Here is a 20,340-nt window from a genome sequence, read left to right on the forward strand (position 1 = left end):
TCTCCTCTTGTATTATCTTTTTCTTCCCTGCCTGCTCTTCTTTTCTCTGCTCTGTTATCGTTTTACCAGTCAGGGTTAACGAGGTTGGTCTGCCGTAGATAATAAGGGCTGCCGTTGTCAGTGTGTGTGTGTGTGTGTGTGTGTGTGTGAGGTTGGATGTGTGCATCTCAGTAAGCGTATGTGTGAGATGTGTTCCGGACGTGCATTTCCCTCTGCATTTTGGTACGATTTTATGCATATGCATGTCAGTGTGAGATTTCCTAGCTTAAAGAGGGTTAATATGGGTTAAATAGGCTTTCTCTACATAGATCTTTTAGTTGCTTTTATTCACTGTAGGGATCCAAGTGTGGGGCAAAGTGGAGGAATAAGCCTCCTGTGACTTTTCATAATTAGTCTCAATTCTGTTCTTTCTTTCACTCTTACTTCACTGCTTCCTTATTTCACCATTACAACCCCTTCCTTTACTTGTTCTCCTCCTGCTCATGCTTCACCTCACTTCTTTCTGCTCATCCCATCTCTCTGTCTCCATCTCCCTCCTTTTATGCCCTCCCTCTTTCTGCTCTCATTAAGCTTGCTCAGCAGTAACTGGAACTGACAACTCTGAAGATCCTGACACATGCTGGCTACAGGGTCATGACTAGAGAGAAACTACAAGAGAGGAAAGAAAAGAACATACAACAAGAGAGAATATGGACAGATTGAGAGGGAGGACTTCATGTTCCCGCACTGCATTTGAGATATTTTATTGTTCAGAGAATTTGCTGGGATGGATGGTTGGCTCTCGGCTAGCATTCTCTAATACACTGGCTTCCAACCTTTTTGGTACTTGACCCTCCTGCTTGTCAGTCATCATCAACAGCTATGTCATACTGTATGTCCTTAAGTATCTATTTCAACATGAGGTTTTCATTGGCTTACTGTGGAGGCCTTAAGAGTAAACAAGAGAAAAAGCACAACAATTATTTTTTTCCCCACTTTCCTATTGTATAATTATTCTTAGAATCTCCTTGTGAGATATCTTGCAACCGCTCGTAGAGGTCCCCACCCCCAGGTTTGAAACCACTGCTTTAATATTCTTAAGAAGACACGGGCGCTATAATGTATTCAAAGTTTTTCCAAAGTGATGCCTCCCCATTTCCGGACTATGCACTGAATATGCAAAGGTCACACCATCCAGCATGATCAAAATTCTAGTATTACAGCAAACCCTCTACATGTAAAGTGAGATAAAGTGGTGATGTAGACATCAGTGAGAGGGAAGCTCATACTGCTAACACAAATATCTGCTGCAGTGGGAAGGTGATATCATGTTTGTTCAAAAGTACCATGCTGTTTGCATAGGTGATGGTTAAATTAGTGTTTGGTTTAGTGCTTTAACAATGTGTGTGTTGGTGTTTGTCTGTGTGTTCTTCTTATCTTTTGAGGACCACTTAAAGTTGTAGACTTTGGAAGTGAGGATAATTGTGGAACGTGATTTGGTCCAGTTACCAGTTCTTGCAGATAAAGAGGGCTAAGGCTTGGTTTTAGGCTTTTGGAGAAGGCTTAGTGTTGGGTTTTGGGTTGCTGTTGTTCTTGTGACGGTTGATGGTTCTTGTGGTGGTCTTTGATAAGAGTGCTGACTCTGAACCAGAGAAATAACATTAGATTTTCATCTTTCTAGCTCACATAATCATGATTTTGTTGACATTGTACTCAGCTTATATGGTTTCAGGTCAAATTTGTTTATGTCATCCATTCTCGGAATAGATGATGCAGCTCCCAGAAGGCCGTCAGGCCACCATAGGTTTAGTAGCTTTAATGAGACATTTAAACACCAGCTCAAAAATTTTAGGCTGCTCCTTGACTTGGACGTAATTTCAAAACATATATAGAGATCTGAAATTTTTTGGGATGTTTCAGGCCTCAACCAATGTTACTGGAGGCGATCATGCTCTAGTGTGAGCCACATGGCCAAAATTCTTACAGTGGTGGTTTGCAGGTTCGGCAACAATGAGTGTGTTTGTTCTGGTTAGGTACAGCATCCAAGTTTGGTGGTTAAGGTCAGGATGAATTGAAGATTAAGGAGTTTTGAAAATTGTCCATCACAGATTAGTGTTAGGAAAGGAAAGGAAGGAAAGGAAGTACAGATGTGTATGTAAGTGAGTGTGGGAATTTGTGTGTGATTTGGGGAAAGTATAGCTCCAATACACTTTTTTATTTCTTGTATATAGAAGTGTGTTTGTCCAGTCTGCAGTGGCTGTGAATCATTTTTATGTATCCTGATTAAACAGTAGCAGAAGTGCCATTTTCTCTGCATTGAATCTATTGAGAAAAGGCATAAACTCTACAGTGTGTGTTTGGGTTTATTATCCAAATACACTCAAGGATTAGTGCTATGCTCTTAAAGTAATACCTTCCCTTCTTGAAGTTCAATCTATATTAAGTGTCGAAAACATAAAAATGGCAAAAACAACAAATTTACCTTAATTAGACATCCATCCTCTGTGTTGATCAGGTTTGTCAGGTTGCGTCTGTTCAGTGACAATGCCAGTGTCACCAAACTCCTATGGAATAATATGATCGTGTCAGCTTCTGTGTTGATGACATTTTCAGTCACAATGAAACATCATTACTGTTATGTTTCAGTTATGCAGACAAGAGGTTCTAGATAATGAGAGCAAGCTGACTTGCCGTCTCGCAAAGCTGGTGATCGAATGCAGCTGTGATACTCAAAGATTGGTATGGTATACATAGCGAAAATAAAAATGCATATGCCATATAATTGGATTTGCAAATATGCATTTTTTTAGAGAGGATTTCTTTGTAATTTGTTTAGTAAATTTGGATTGATTTTAATCTAGAAACAATCTCAAAACTAACCTGTTTACAGTGTTGACTGAAACCTCACTCTACGCCATCATCTCCACCTTCCCAAAGGAATCTCAATTGATTAGAAATCTAAAGAGAGGCATATAAACAAAGGTGTGGGACAGGCGCCAAATAGAGACATAATATTTTATCTTGCATTTACAAAAACATCTATAAAACAGGAATCAGCAAAGCACACAAGCATTTCTGACATCCTCAGGCTTAATTTGAGATTCAGACTATTTAAGACACATGGTCACCGTGCTGTGCATGTAATTAGGCCTTAGGTTAGTAGACAGAAGTGCCAGGAAAGAGCCCATCGACATTTACAATATGCTCATCAGGCTTCTGCTGTCTCAGCACAAAGCTACCGGCTCTGCAATCGCACCCTCACACACATAAGCAAAAAATTACATATGCATGTGCACACGTAGGAGCAAAGTCGCACATGTGAATGCTGCAGGATATTGAAAGAAATTATTACTTGTTTTGTGCTGAATATTGCATCTGAGACACGAATGCCAGCGCATGTCAACAGCTTTTTAAACGTTTTTCAGCACTTTGTATGTTTTGAAGAATTGTTAGTTTGTAGAACACTTTAAAGCCAGGGCTTGTCCCAGTATAAGCACTACCCTAATCCCCTAGACAAATAAATACACACATACACATACAGTATAATAAATAGTAAAACAGTAACAGTAAAATAAATGAATGCAAAAGTGTTTGAGTCAGAGACAGAGAGAATCTTTCCATCCTTTGGGATGTCTGGTCTTACCAGAGGTCAATTCAGCAAAGCAGATGAAGTGAGGGAGTCTCCGGCTATGCTTAGTTCAAGATTAATAGTCACGTTTATTAAATGTGCAGAGTGGAACTAACTCAAAGGTCCTTTCTAGGTCAGGGTGAGTTTAAGCAGAAGCCAGTTCCATTGGGGGAGGGAAAAGAAAGACAAGAGGAGGGTGAGATCCTGCTGTGAACAGTGGCACTGAACAGCATGTGTTCAAGTGTCTCCAAACACAAGTGGGTTCAGTCCAATGAACATCTTTGCATGTGCGCTAGTATCCAGATGTCACCTGTCAAAAAAAATACTTGTGGTTCAGTGAAAGGCAATCTCAATTTACAACTCCAAGAAATCCACGTTATTCTAATGTCTGTCTGTCAGAGCTGCAATCAGACGTTAAGATGCTGTTGTTGGGACACTGAGGGTAATTCTGACCTGCTGAGATGCCAAGCGCACTCTCAGAATCCTCCTGGTTCCTCTTGCTTAAGGAAATATCTCGAACTAGGTCAGCAGGAATTAGGGAAGGCTGGCATGGGTGCCTTCAGAAAAGACCATAAGGAGACGAGGGCATGTCACTGACAAGAGAAATACTCACAATCAATCATCCTTCACAATTTTTAACATCCGAGGGATGAATGTTGCCAGTTGTGCTGCAGGTGCTCCCTTGGCCCTGCAACTTTAGAGCTTAAATCAGCAAATTTGCTGACTTCAGACTCACAAAATCCAAAGAGACTTGCAACTTTACTGTTACTCAGCACACCCTCATACCAAACTACAACAGGAAGAAGTTTTTATTTTATTTATATTATTTTTGTTTTTGTTTTTTCAGTTATTAATTTATTGAGCATTTCAAAAACGGTTGACTGTTCCAGAATAATTGAGTGTTTTCTGATGTGCTGCCTCTATGGTTTGGGTCTGGTTAAGTCTGGGGTTTAAAAGAAATATTGTGTTTATGGTATAAAGAAACCACTATTGAACGTTGATGTGAAAGACTAGCTGGTGCCAATATCATATTCAGAGACAGAGCATTTACCCAGGCAGACATTCAATTTATACATAAACACCAGTGTCACTTTTTGTGATGTACCTTTGAATGAATGTTTATGCTTTAATATTGAGTTGTACAGAGAGGCGAAGGGAAAGAAAAGACTGATGGGTCACTGTGTGAAAGAGAGGTTGCAGTTGGGGAACTTTTACTTAAATTGGAGACCTTTTCTTCACTTTTTATTTTAAAAACCGCCCACATTTTATATGTGAAATGGCACTGGAGTTTTGGCGTTTTGTTTTATACCATAGTACCTCTGCAAGGCTGATCCATGTTAACTTGTTCCAACTAGGTGAATATTTCTATACATCATGTAGACATAACCATGTTTCTTAGCACATGTATGTATGAATATTTCAGTGGGGTTAAAGAGCAATTATGCAGATCAGCTCTTCCCTCACCACAGTATCAGGGTCATAACTCACAGAGGGAAGAATATCATTATGTTCGCACAGGATCTCTGTAAAGCTCAGCTTTCCTCTGATGTGTATGTGTATGTGTATGTGTGTGTGTGTGTGTGTGTTTTTACATCAAAGCCATAGAAGGCTATTCATAGGAGCACTAATGGACTCTAATGGTAAATAGCCACATCAGCACTCAGGTTTTTGACTGTGTGGTGAATTTATAATGGAGGGAAGTGATAACAAAACCTAAGTACCTTCTAACTCACCTTTAATTGTGGTTTAGGCTGGTGCAATATAAAGCTTTATTTTAACATGGGGACTAACAAGTGTGTGATTTATGATAAGATCCAGCTTGGTGCTAAAGGGACCTGCTTGGACTTACAACATGGTCTTTCTGGAGTGGCAAATGATTGCTTTACCAGCTCAGCTTATCTAAAAGTTGGACTCATCAAGAGATGTGTTTGGAGGAAAAATGATATGATTTGTAGATATCTTTAAAAAAGGAAAACGTTGCCTATTCTGAAAGATGTTGGTTTAACTCGTGGTACTTGTTAAAGATAGTTCACCTGCCTAAGTTTGTGTTTGCCAAGTATTAGTTGTTGTTGTTGTTGTTTTTTCCATATGTATTTCTTTACTTATATCTGGACTTACTTCTAACACCTCCCCTCTGTAGGTAATGCCATCCAGGCCTTTGGAAACGGGACAGATGTGGGAGTGTGGCAGCCAATGTCCCCAGTCCAGACCACCACCTCCACCACCACTCCCTACCAGAGGAACCGTGAACGCAACCCCAACACCATTGACAATCACATCAACACAGACCCTGGCATCTACCACTTCTGTGGCAGCCTACAGGTGAGACTCACACACACACAGGGATCAAGCTAGTTTTGGATTCAGTGGACGAAGTGGTCGGGCTCAAGGTTCAGCCAGTCTGGACAATCTGTTCTCGTGATATGAAAAAACAACTTTTTCCTTCGTAGAAGAAAGATTTACAGATGGTTCAAGTCAGAGTTACTGTCTCTTTATCTGAGCTGCTGATCTTTCTATCCTTTTCTATCAGCCTCACTATCATATATCTACAGTGTCTTTCATGTACTGCTGCTATATTTTGTCAGTCTATCTGTCTGTCTGTCTTTTGCATACCTCACTGCCTCTTCATCCTCTAAAGCAGTGAATCAGAAACTGCAAATAAAGTTAGGGTTGTCTGTATTGAAAAAAGTCTGATGCGTAAAAAACCTTACAGAAGTATAGACAGCAGTCTCTAGCAAATAACCTCAGATTAACAAGCAGAACATTCAGCAGCTACAGAGACAGATATTCTTATCAGGAGTTGGTGGAGACAAAACCAGAGCTGAAAGGAGAAGGGACGTTGGACTTAAGCTTCAATGGAATGATAATGTTACTCTGTGTCTGCTCAATGTGTAACTAGGCAGGTTTTTATAGGACACTACAATAGCTGGGCTGTGTGAGTTTGATTGAGTCGTGCTACGCTAACATCAAAATCACAGATACAGCTTAATAGTATCTCACTTCGCAGCAAAAATAAAGTACTGGTACATTTATCATTTCATTTCATTCATCAAGATGTTAGCTACCGTGCCCCATTCACCCTCCACTTTCCTTTTTCCTGTATCTTTCCTGATCAGGGTTGATCAGTGTGTCACATTTGCTGCTGACACATTTGTGTGTAGATCCAAGTGTGTACCTGTCCTGCCATACACTCTATACCAGATAAGAATCTTTCTCAGTTGGAGCAGCCACTCCTGCTCCGCAGGAACAACAGCAATGGAGCTGATGAAACAGGGGGCTTACCCATAGCAATCCTGAACACCGGTGATGGGCTGCTCCTGGGTCAGGGAGGAAGTGAAAATAATACTGTAATTAGCAGCAGAGCAATGACAGAGAATCAGAGAGCCATTGCACCTTGAATAATACTGCAACCTGATGCAGCATCATAAAATCAGTGAAGTTGTTAATTGTTTACAGAGGCTTACAGAAAATCCTCCAACAATTTCAAGCTGAAATCCTACCTCAATCATTGCTCTAACTGCAATCTTAACTGCAAACATGAACTTTTTCTATTTATATGGATATGGCTTGTGAAGGTGCATACATTTCAACATACCCTAAAAATAGGCTAAATAACTGACTATTTATTTATTTATTTAAGTGACACTTGGGGGTAGTAGCACAGACAGCAAACATCGACATATTATCTCTTATTAAATTTTTACAGCAAAAGTAGACAACTGCTTATTTAGACATCCAGCAGACACAGATCTGCACTTTGCTGCCAGATCTGTCAGAGCTGTTACACTTATAGCAGCTGTGTGCTGCAGGAGGCAGGCTTAGAATCAAGCTGTGGGCTGTAAAAACCAAAAACAAGCTCAAAGATGCTAAAATGCTCTGCAGAGCTGAGAGGAAATGCAGGGCTGTGTAATTATTTTCTATTTTCGTTCGCCTTTTCACCAGGAACAAACCTACAATTACTGCTTATCTATGAAAGTTTAGAATTTTTTAAATACTGTATTTTTGTGACTAAATGACATTTTTTTTTTTTTTTTTTGTTCACTCTTAGTTCTATAGTAATCTATGCATAGTGAAATTCTATTTGATATCAGTAACATTAGGATTTACGTAGCATTAGTAACACTGTCAGTGTGTTTTTAACACTAACTTCAAACATTTAGTCTGGAAAGTAAGTAAAAGAGGACCAGACTATGTAATAGTTCTGCCCCACAGAGACATACTCACACATATATATGTATATACAGGTGTACAGGCCTGTAAGTTTAGTTCACAGATAGGTACTGTAGATAAACGCAATTACATACTATGTCTGCACAGTCAAGTACACACAAATGCAACTGCACCCACTTGCTGACACGCACATACACAGTCTGTACTGATAATGAGCTTTGGTGGTGTACGGGTGCGTGTGTGCTGTTGGCACTGCTCTGATAGCACGTCAAGTTCAAGTTAATGAGAGAGTTGTTGTGTTAAACCACTTTTCTAGTGTGTGTATGTATGTGTGTACAGTTCCTCAGTATAGTGGTGTGTGTTTGCATGCATAGACGGTATGTGTGGGTGATTTTGTGTGTGTGTGTGTGTGTGTGTGTATACGCATCAAGGCAGGCTATGCTGTTGTAATGACACACTCAGGGGACAGGCCTGTCAGAAGACTCACTCCACTCAGCTCATTGATCTCTCTCTCTCTTTCTCACGCGCGCACACACACACTATACATGCAGAATAATAACCATTAACCAGTGACTCAAAACCTCTCCACTTCCAGCCAATAACAGTCCAGCAACACTTACAATGGTGCGTTTACCTCAGCTTGAAAGAAAAGAATCAAAGAGCAGAGAAAAAAAGCTGAAGGCTCCTTAGCTCCCAGTGAGATCTTTATTTTTAGGGAACTGGAAGAAAAACAGTTTGAGACCTGTGTGCCTTCCACCTTCCCTTTTGTCAATGTTCACAAATCGAGTTCGACTCCTTTGTGAAATGCTCAGGCAACAAGTTGAAAAGTGCTTTTGACCGTAAGCTTCAAACTAAATTAGAAACATGCAGCTCTCTATTTCGTCTTCCTTTCTTGTACTTGAGAGCGCAGTCTCGGCTCTTCTTTTTCATTCTCTCACTCTCACTCTCTTTAATTTTTCTGCTGTGTTGTCTTTGTGTGAGCGTGGTACAAAGTGAGACGAAGCCGTCTTCCCCTTGATTTGTAAGAGGAAATTAAAACACTGGAAGGACTAGTTTCCTCTCTCATCACATAGAGGGGTTTGCTCGGCCCACAGCAAAGCCACCACAGATAAAACACACACACACACACACGTGCATACACATTGGTTTGCAAACCCCAGGGCTCCATCAGCTTGTTCTTATGAATATAGTTGACTCCAAAGGCATGCAGGAAGTGCCCTGGACAAATATGGAAATCTACCACATGCTAATGTGACTTTTCAGAACAGGCAGGTATTAGGCAAATATAAAACAGGTGGACCCAAGGCAGCAACATACATGTTTATTTGAATTTGTTGATGTCCAGATGTTTTTGAATTGGAAATAAGCATCGCTTTGTTTAATATTATAGGATATTTACAAGTAATGTGAAGGTTTAATATGGTTTTCATTAATACAGGCGAAGCAGTGTACAGCAACTGTACTCTAATTTAAAAGGTCTTTTCATCCAAATGACAAAAAAAGATAGTTTTGGCTTTATTTGTCAGGTTTTGAGATAATGTATCCATCCGTCTCTGGTGAGGTTTCTGATTCCACTGCAATACAATAGAGGTCAATGGAATATAATTTTGTGTTAAATTCAAATTGTTCATCAAATTGCTCTCTGGTCTCCTTAAACAAAACCTAAACATACTGTTTGATTCACTGTTTGATTCACCAGTTATATATGTAAAAACCTATAGGCAATTCTGTTTACAGCATCAATAAAAACTGTTTACTACTACTATTTACAGTAGTTCTTGTTGTGCAGAACTTAAAAGACCTGTCAGTCATTTTAGAGAAGGCTACAAACAATTCCTTTTGTTTACACAGATAATAATCACAGATTGTGAATTTACTTATTATATCTTATTTCACAAAAACAAGACTTCTAAATCCCAGCCTCTAAATTGCTGGATTTGTTCATTTTGAAACATAGTGGAGACATTACAACAATAAAAATCAATTCAGTGGCAGATGGAGTCTACTTCTAAATGCAATCGACATTCTTAGATTCACAATCCTAAATTTAAATTTCCAAATGTTTTGCTCAGAAACACACAAGAGTAGCCCGCAGGTTTCATACACACAGATGGGACCTCATCATGAAACACAAACTGATGCAAGTTGTGTTTAGTCATCGTGTTCCTCAGACCACTTATATTTTCTGCTGCCACACTTAAAATTCTTGGCTCGTTCCTCTGTTTGGGTCTTTATACAAAGACCTGCAAATATACCATGATTTATAGACATCATTCCACGCAAGCTTTGGCTTTTTTTTTTTTTTTTTTTTTTTTTCAGTTTCGAGCTGAAGCACAGGTGTAATAACAGAATACAGTTTCTCACTTTCTGTATTACCGTGCCTGCTACATCCTGTACATCCCTATTTTTGGTCTGAATTCACTATACTGTATACTGGAGCCATTTATTATTCTGTCACACTTAGAGCTTGAGCACACACACACACACACATACACGCACATAAATACCTAGAAGCCAAAACTGGAGTTACATTCACTTACAGCATCCAACCTGAATACAAAGATTCAGTGTGCAGGTCATTAGAAGCAAAGAAAATAGTGTATATCTACCTTTTCTTATGCCACAAACTGCTGCACAAAGAGCCAAACACATAATCAGATGCTTAATTTACCAACCACACATCAAAAATGCAAGATGTTCAGATGCTGATTACAAAGCCTGCACTGCAAAGCAGAAAATCAGCTCATCGAGCAATCAACACAAGTGGTAATCACTTCTGATCTGAAATTTACTGCAAGTGTCCAGGAACAGAAGAGAGACTGAAGATTATCAATGTGATATGTCATCACTGAACAAATGTCACGTTTATTTGTACATTTGTCTTTTTTTTTCTGATTGTGACTTGATTGTGTTCCTTTTCTCCTCTGTATTTTTAAACTGGTGTAATAAGATCTCAAAGACATGGTTACAGTTGGGGCTTTTTAATAAGGTGCATTAAGCATGTCTTCCGCAGAGTAACCTCTGAGGTTAACATACTTTATGTGAAAATATTTTTTGTGAATACATTTTTAGATGCAGTAAATATTAAAGTTCCAGCTCAGCTTCTCTGGAAATTGCATTAATCTCGATGATTCTGCAGCACACAATCTTTGTTCAATCTCATTGCTCAGTGCCAGTGCAGGAAGTACAGTAGTGTGCCCTTTCCTTGTGGAAAGTAATGGGTTGGAGTTCAGGGTTGTGGATAAGGATGTAGTGAATCTATTTTTCATGCAAGAGAATAGATTCTGTAAATTGGTTTTGACTATTTTTAGGTAGTTGTGTTTCCTTCGACTAAAAACCTGGGTCTTACATAAAGGATGTGAATACTTCCTCCACCACTGAAAGTTACACAATAATACAAGCAAACTAACCAATCAGGGAAGTAGTATTCCAGCAACTCCTGTGCTCTGCAAGCTTTTAAAAAATCATTTCCATAATGTTGCTATACACTTGAAATGTCTTGTCTGTGGCAAAAATGAGAACTTTAGTGGACGTACTTTGACGTGGACAATTTCCCAACTGGAATACATTGCAGCAGCTGTCCCCAATTCCCTGGTGTACTCTTGCTCAATAGTTGACTGGGTGCAAATCATTTACATCCAGAAACATGGGCAAATAATGGCCAGGTTCAAAATTACTGGAGTTATTCTTTAAGGAGAAGGTCAGGGTGGATGCCTGGGAGTACAGCACAATATGAGTTCATCACACAAGATGCTAATTCACTTCCCGGTGTAGTGAAGTGGAGGGAAAGGACACACTGGAGACCAGAGTTTGCATTCTGTCATAGACCTGTCATTAAAGTTTTCTTTTTTAATAATCAGAATCACAGTTTTCCCTCATTCGAAACCTTTTTTAGTTGCCTAACCTTAATCATCATTCATTTCACAATTTTTCCTCTACTATATTCCCAACATAGCTGCCATGCCCAGATATTACAGAAAGTGAGAACTAAATACTCAGTCCTCAAAAAGATAGCCAACCAGTCAGAAAACACTGAACTGCTTATTCAACAGTCATGAGTCATATTTTGTTGTTTGTTTTACCAGACGCACTGCACATGCTGTAATTTTAATAACCCACTATTAATAATCAGTAAATAACATGAAAAAAGCAGTGACGCAATCAAAGCATGTCATCACAGAGCAGCCTCTAACCTTCTCTTACACACATGGAAAGTGTGTTTGTGAGGGAAAGAATAAAAGACGGTGTGTTTGAGCGTGCAGCAGTCAGTGAATGATAAATCTGAGATGAAATCAGAGTCTGGGTCTGACGGTCCCTCTGAGCCCAGCCTCGCTCCTCTCCTCTGAGTGTAAATATCAGAGGCTTTAAAAGTTTAACAGCTCTCAGGGTAAACTCTCCAAGGTTATTGTCGCTTTTCCAATTTAGCTTTAGTTCCCAATCTGCTTTTATGATCAGATCAGTGCCGAGCTTTCATAAACATACAGACTGAATGTGATGGTTATTTGAAGTTTAGTCACAGTGTTTGAACACTGATGTCTGTGTGCTGTTTGCACCTGTTGTGTAAACGTATTGACAGAATATTTTCAGCCTAATTAGATTGTTGATTGTTCCATTGATTGTTGATCAAAGCAAATTAATTACTGCAGATTCTCTCCGTCGACTCTCAGTTCCATCTCTGTGTGCCAAAGCAACAAAATGCTGTTGTGTTGTGATGTGACGCATTACTTACAAACTTTAGATCTGAGTTATAATCTTGAAATTTAAATAATCTGTGTCATTTGAATCTTTTTCATTGACAAAACCATCACTACAAAAATGAATGTTTTTTGTGGATGTTTGGGTTGTAACATGAATTGTGTTTCTCTTTTTCTGCTTTCTCTCTGTTGCAGGCTCAGAAATTGAAGTCAAACTCAACTGTTGATGGTGTCTTCTGTGTGGTAAGCTTGTTGTCCGTTACATAATAAAATGTATCTTTAATGTTTATAGTGAATTCATAATGAAACAAAGGGGCACTGTATAAAATGAACAAATGTAGTTCTGAATGGCAAAATGTACTGTTCAGTTTAAAACATGCAACAAAAAAAAATTACCAACAGAATCTGAAGGAATAACGTTACGTCAAAGATGCCTCTGTACTGTGTTGCAGAGATATCATATCCACTGCAGTTAGTATGCTGACCAGCTAGCCAAGTCCTGTCCCGTCTCGTAATACCACCCTATACCTCAAGAGGCAATAGTGAGTAACTGTTGCATCCAGTCAATCATGAGAAGATAAAGCAGTAGTAACTACGTAGGCCATAAACCTGTGTTTCAAATGTCCTCTCTGCGACATTGCTCCTCTCTTTCATCAAGTGCACAAATTTCTCATATATGCCGTCATCAAGCCGCTGCCAGTGCACTCCCCTTAAATCGTCCCATTCATCACACCTCCACATCCTCTGGCGGTGACGGAGGGGGTAGACTGTTCCGCCTCCTCCTCCTGGCAATCTTTCATTTTCCACTAGTGAGACTAGTCTTTCAACAAGAATGTAACACGCATTTTCGCACCTCAAATGACAGGTACACAGAAACGACCAGTAAAGAGACTTACGGGGCCACTAAAAACTGTGGATTTTTTGACACTCCAGTGGCCCACTGATGTGTATGGTTTTAAAGCAGCTACATGACTGTAAATGAGATTGGACAAACTACATGAAGATATTCATATTTCAAGGAATGTAAATCACTATCTTACTGTCAGCCTGTTTTCAGTTCATTTTACTGTTCTGTCAAAATTCTGAGAGTGATAAAAAAAAAAGGACATAAATGTGCCAAAGTAATTGCAGTGATAAATTGTCCGTCTTAAGCATGTCTCAAGTCAGTACAAGCTCATTATTGCAGTGCATTTGGATATTATATATCAGCAATACAGTTATGCTTGGCTAAAAGTGCAAAAGATGATGGCTTTAATTTGGGTAAAATATCAAAGCCTGTAAAATCCTGCACACAACATGTGATGGGAGATGAAATCTCAAACTGTTTCTCAAGTTTATCTCAGAAAACAATTTTATTTTAAGACCACAAGGCAATTGCTCAAGTTATCAAATCATCACAAACCCTAATCCAACCTTGCTGTTGGAAGTCTCTGACCTCGCTCTGACAGTGATAGCCGCGGCAATCCCTCCTGCCTCCTTTGTAAACTCCTGTTCTTTGTAGTTCCTTTGAGGCTGAAATGGGATCGTTGCTTATCTGGCGGCTTTTAAAGTTCACTGTAAATGTCATTGTACAATAATAAGGCACTGTTATGCACTGGACTGACATTTAATAGAAGCAGGGACAAGTCTCGGGGAGATGACCCAGCCGTTAGCTTGCAGCTTTATTAGCAAGCTGCAGACCGATGGTGAGGCTCTATGTACGCATACTTAGGCATGGTGACACGTGCAAATGCAGACACACACAAACACACAAATGTACTTTTAGCTTTCCACTGTGGCATTTTCGTTATAAAAACAACCTTTTGATTTTTTCCTGTGTCATACCAGATGAATATATTATTGAGTTAAACAGCCTAATGTCCTCATGTCGCCACATCGCACATGCATGAATTAAACTGTAACCTTAAGTCCACCATACCTCCCAGGGGGGTATTAGATGCCAGGACTGGCAAACATATCAGCAGGTTTCTGAAAAATAAAATGGTTTTCTCCACTGTGATGCATAAATAAATTAAGACTTAAAATGACATTGACACTTTGCTCAAAATGCCTGGCAGGATTTTGTGTTATTGTTGTTGATGCAGATCATCATTTATCAAGCTGTCATGGAAAAGGTCCCAGAATATGCTGTGGATGAGATCCAGAAGCACCTGCCACAACTGATTCATAAAACTTTGTTATGCCACAATCTGGACATTCAGACCAGATGAACCAGTTGTCTCTGAACACACACATTTTCAGGACGATGTGAGGTTTATTGTACAGCCTTGAGAATAAGGGAATTGATATATTATCACCACTATATACTGGAATATTTTGGCATGTACTGTCAATATTAAACATTTGCTACTCTTTTGCATAATCAGCACCTCAGTTGGGGCTAATCACTTCAAATTCATTTAACACTAATCCTGCCCACCTTGGTTACTGTTGCTAAGTCCTCATCTTCAGGACAATGGGACCTTTATTTCAGAAATGAGTAGACAAAATACAGCTCCTCATTTTAGATGTCACCTGTTGATTTTGTTGGCTGACATAACTGTCACTGCCAGATATTAAAAAGTAGAGCTAACTAACATCACAACCACAATTGAGTGGTAAAATCTCTATCCAGCTGACTTTTTATTGTGTCCAGCTGACTCGTTTGAAAATAAAAGACCCGTAAAAAACATTTTTATTGCACATTTGATGGCCCCATAAATCATCTCACGCTAACCCTGAGCTGTAATGAAATATGTGTGTATATTAGCACATTATTGAAAGGAAAAGATCATACTCCCAATTTTTTTGTCATTTTTTTCAACTATCGTCCTCTTGCAGCTTTTGGGTGCATGAGACATCTGGGTTAAAGTTTGTGTGAACCTATCTGCCAATTTATTGTTTTTTTCACCAATGATTTGATGCATCACAGAGCTTGATCAGACTGTTTTTACTGCACTAAACCTCCTCTCCCTCTCTGTCCCTCTCTCCCAGGACCCTCAGATAGACGGTCCAAGTACATCCAACGCCATCCTGAGAAACTCGGCCGTCTCCAGACGGCATGCAGGCCTGGCCTCTCTGCTGCCCCCACTGCTCTGGCTCTCGTACTGCAGCCTGCTGGCGCTCTTCTCGCTGGGCGACTTGTAGCCTCGCTGCATCACAGCAACAAGCTACAATGGACTGACACACATTTGTATAAAAGAAAAAGCAAAACAAGAAATTATATCCTTTCTTCTCAGTAATACCTGTTGTACTTTTATTTCCCTCTGGAATCTGTCTCGATTTTGATTCCTACTTTGATTTTTTTATGAATTTTTGGGAAGCTTTGTTGTTTTATTGTTTTTGGGTTTTTTTGCATTGCAGCTATGTGCTAAAACAGTGATCTACTATACATGTTAACCCAGTTTGGCTGTGTGTTCCCTTTGGGTTAGTTGAAAAAAAGGGGATTTAAAGCTTTCGTGTTGCTCACCTGGGCGAAATGACAAAATACTCGAGGACTACATTCCAATAAACCACAGCTGGTGGCTCTTGGAACAGTACACACAATGTAAATTAGCATTGATTTTCTGAGTCGTCAGATCAGTTTTCACCCATGTCTGTTTGTGTGTTGAGGCTATAGGTGGGATCTTTCGCTTAAAAGTCACAGTCAGTTCAGTAACGGCTACATTTTATCACATGGGCAGCCTTTTAGGTGTTATTAAGTCTCCTCTGTAGTTTGTGTATGTTTTGATAATTACGTGATCTGGTATTTTACATTTTTATGAGCTGAATGAAAGGTCAACATGGATATTTACCTGACAAAAAATGTCATTTTTTTTCAGGGTGAACACCGATAACTTAAAACATCATAGAAGTTAGAACATCTGCGCCCAAACTGTCTTCACTGTAGCTTATACTGAACACACATCGCCGCTGGCAAAAGCACACAGGCAAAGACCCACAAACACATACTGCACACTTTCACACATTCAGACAAAAAAAAACCACACACAGAAACACACACGCAGCACCGCGCTTCTGCTCCCTTTTTTTAACACCTCGTTTTGCCAACAGATTGCTACTAGATCACAGGACAGTAGGTCATACACTGCTGTGGATGGCTGAATCCACTCCACTCATTAGTGATTGTACATACTTGTAATTGCTAGAAGTCCAAGCCATGTTCAGTGTTTCTCTATGGAAGGTGACAGAGAAGCTGCTGTAGTTTCCACAAAAACAGACGAGGGCTGAGGGAAAAAAAAAAAGGCTTATTGTGGTAGAGTATGTTCAGTGGTGACGCACACCTCCATTGCTACAAGGTTCACAACATCCTTATCTGTCAGTTCAGTGTTACAACTTATTGCCTTGATTGTGAAACTGGTAACACGCGTTTGGGCAGGGAGCGATCATTTTAAATTGACCATTTGCTGAGCTCCGCTACCTTTAGTTAATGTCCCTACACCTTGCAAGTTTTGCATTCTAGCATAGCATGAACACAGTTTTCTGTAATAACTGTGGCGAAGTTGCCACTCGAAAACGGTGGTCATTTTCTGGATATTTTGCATTTGATTTCAGTTTGTAAAGTAGACAAAAGTGCTCTTGTAAATTTTATCTACAGACCATCAGTTTTGCTGACTAAAACTGTCTCTGACATCAGCTGCTACTAGCTAAAAAATGGATTTCTGTGTGTTGATTGGAAACTTCTTTTTATAGTTCAGGCTGACGATATAAGCTAAAGCTTATACTGTAGGTCCAAGGCAAAAAGGTAGCATCCTCACCAGTTGATGAGCCATGTAGACTGGACCACATGGTAACAAAGGAACAGTTGCATTGTTACATTTCAAGGTTTTAAGGGACACTTATCATTGGATTAGACTGTTATTTTGTGCCAATGTAATTCCACTGAAATGTTTTTATAGAAAAATCATATTTGGAGAAGCAACACAAATGTTAGGAAAGAGATATGGCTTCGAGAATGAGAACTAACCAACAAGTCTGACAAATGTACCCTAGGTAAATATCCTCAAACCCGACAGAGCCTCTAACAGTGACTGGAAATTGTACGCTAAACAAGCTAACATTAGCAGGTTTCAATAGAACATGGACACATTCCTTACACTCTTGCTCTTGTTTGTTATGGAAAGGTGTAAAAAAGGTGAAAGGTGTTAAAAAAAAAAAAAGAAAACATCACCCTTCCACCTATTTGGATACTAAGAATGATATGCAGTGGGTCATGCATGTGTTTGAAATACTCCAAAGCTTGACAGACCTGCTGTGCATAGTAATGGTTGCTAAGCTATGATTGGACAGTTGCTGTTCAGTGGAGGGGTTTAGCAAATGGTCAATTCTTTCTTCTTTTTTTTGTTAAACTGACTCCAGCAAACATGTGACATGTGACTTATGTACTGTATGTAAATCGTCCAAGCGTTTTGTATGTCTGCTTCTGAGGACTGCTGGAAAAATAAATAAATAAATAAAAAAGAAGCCACAGCGTTAGCATCACATTCAGTTCTCGGATGCAGATGAGCATCTGTTTTCATCAGCTTTTCAGATGGAGGCATATGGTTTCTTGAACCCTTCTCCCCTTCCCAGAGGAACATCCAAGCTTTTCTTTTTGACAGACTTCCCTCTGACACAAGATCAGGACGTTTTCATACATCACTGTGGCATGTTCGGCAAGTTACTTTAGCCATTTGGACACTGACGGGAGCAATTATGACACGCTGCTTGGGTTTTACGTAGCTTCTCAGAACATGATTAATGTATAGTAGAACTTAAATGTTATTTACTGAGCATAAACATGGTATATGCACTGTATGTACTTGGCTGAAACTATAAATTGGACAAATAAATGTCTGATGATATTCTGTTCCAGAGCATTGTGAGCTATTTTGACATTCAGATACAACATAGAGTACATTGAATAAGCCAGAATATTGTTTTTTATAACAACATATATGTATATTTCTCCCAGTATGTACATGATTATGGAATATTATTGCATCTGAGAAAGAGGATATCAATGTAACTCTCCTACTGTAGTTAAATACGACTGTATTTCCTAAGCATATTGTTTTGTACCATAGCCCCATTTATGATTTTGCTCAAATATAGTATTGTTTTTGTTTTTTGGTTTTATTTTGGCTAAGATTTGAACTTATTTTTCTATCTTTTACTAATTTCTACTGTGTCAGTGAATTGAAGTGAATGAGACCGGCTGCAGATTGCTCAGATGTAAATTGCTCATCTTTTTTACGACTGTTCAGTGCCGTTACAATAATTACTTTGGCTTTACTGCTGAAATAGTAAAAGTAATTATGGTGACAATAACTAGAAGTTGAGCAAGAGAGGAAATTGACATTGCATGGTGACTGTGAAGGAAATAAATCAGTGTTTAAAGACAAATATATTCTACACCATGCCATTTTAAAGTGGGTTAAGTGCTACAGATTGAATGTGTGCAGTTTGGATGGAAAGTTAAAGAGGAATGTTATGAGTTGGTACATGACAAAAACCCAGGACTGGTCACATTTCTCAGAATTGTGTGTCTTAAGATATGTCTGATCATTTTATATTTGAATCCCAGAGTCATATCTTCAAGGGCCCTGGAATATGAGATAAAGTAAAGTTTATAGAGGTGGTTTGATGCTTCACCTTTCTTTGAAGAGTTCCTCAGGCCTCAGAGGGCCTCAAAACTGGGGTCACTTCCTCCTGATGTTAGGATCCCACGTTTGGACAAAAAAAAAAAAAAGTAAAGATGGTGAATATGTTTGCCGTCCATCTCCATCCCATCTGTTGTTTAAAAATACCAGAAATGGCTTTTCTGGAGATGCAGACTCCCTCAGCTATCTGGCATCATTAACTTCTTAGCTTGTGAAAATGTAAAATCTATTGTACAAAAGTTATAATTAAAAACTGTTAAATCACCCACACTGTTTGTGCATGGTGTTATTTCACTGACCCCAAGATGAAAAGAGATCAGTGTACAAACCAGCAGACATCTGGGATCGACAGATAGGTGACGTCAAGAAAGTTTGAAGTCGTCTGAGGTGATTCGGGGACGCTGATAAGACCTTGTGAGTTAATGTTGCTGACCGCAGGTTACTGAAGCCAAAGGAAACATGAGGAGCAAAGAGATGAGACCAGATTTTTAAAAAGAAGTTATCTAAGGTTTCTGACGACTTCTTAGCTTTTGCCAGCCAGCATGAGGGGAAGGGGTCACACCAGGCCAGCTGAGTACTCAGTGATTCTGTGTTATCCACTGCTGCATGGGGATCAAAAAAAGTAGAAACAAAAGGACAGAAGCTAATCCTGTTACAAACTCCCCTGAACTGAAGTGGACATGTTCACCTGCAAGCAGCTGGCTGATGAGTCAGTTTATGTTCAATCTGAATCCATTGCTACAGACATTATCTTTAATTGTGTCTGGCTGTGAGGATACTTTGTGAATTAAATAGTGAAGTTGTGGCACTTTTACTGCTGCCTCAATGCCACTTTTCAAATAACTGAAAATCTCCAGGCTTGTGAACCTTTAACTAGAAACTTGTTTTATTTTTGCACCATTTTTGAGGAGTCATTTTAATACACTGAAAAAGCCAATGCTGATTTGGTAGAATGAACTGAAAACAGCCCAAAAGAGTCAATAGAATAACTTATTCCTTTTCAACAAACATTTCACAATGTTCAAATCATTTAGTCTTTGGAATAAAAGTTGCAGGAAGGCTTTGTAAAGTGGAAATCAATGCTCATCCGGTTTGTGCTTGAAAAGCAAACAATCATGTTACACAATAACAAGGAAGTGCTGGGAGGTGGCACCTGTTAAACCAATTTCACCTTGTTTTTCAGCTCTGTAAGAAAATAATGGAGTGGAAAATGTGCTTGGACAGTGGTTCCCAAACTTTGTGGCTTGTG

The 20,340-nt window shown here is 39.2% G+C and overlaps 1 protein-coding gene across 1 annotated transcript in view; it reads left to right on the forward strand.

Annotated features, from left to right (window-relative positions):
* Positions 1-19,359, forward strand: part of gfra1a (gdnf family receptor alpha 1a) — a 90,520-nt gene extending 71,161 nt beyond the window's left edge. The window contains 3 exon segments of the mRNA XM_018660867.2: positions 5,748-5,929; positions 12,667-12,714; positions 15,445-19,359. Of these exon segments, the coding sequence (XP_018516383.1) occupies positions 5,748-5,929; positions 12,667-12,714; positions 15,445-15,597 (383 nt within the window). The 3' untranslated portion in view covers positions 15,598-19,359.
* The last annotated feature ends 981 nt before the right edge of the window (positions 19,360-20,340 follow it).

The sequence above is a fragment of the Lates calcarifer genome, linkage group LG16_LG22, assembly GCF_001640805.2.
Source record: "Lates calcarifer isolate ASB-BC8 linkage group LG16_LG22, TLL_Latcal_v3, whole genome shotgun sequence".
NCBI classification, from domain to species: Eukaryota; Metazoa; Chordata; class Actinopteri; family Centropomidae; genus Lates; species Lates calcarifer.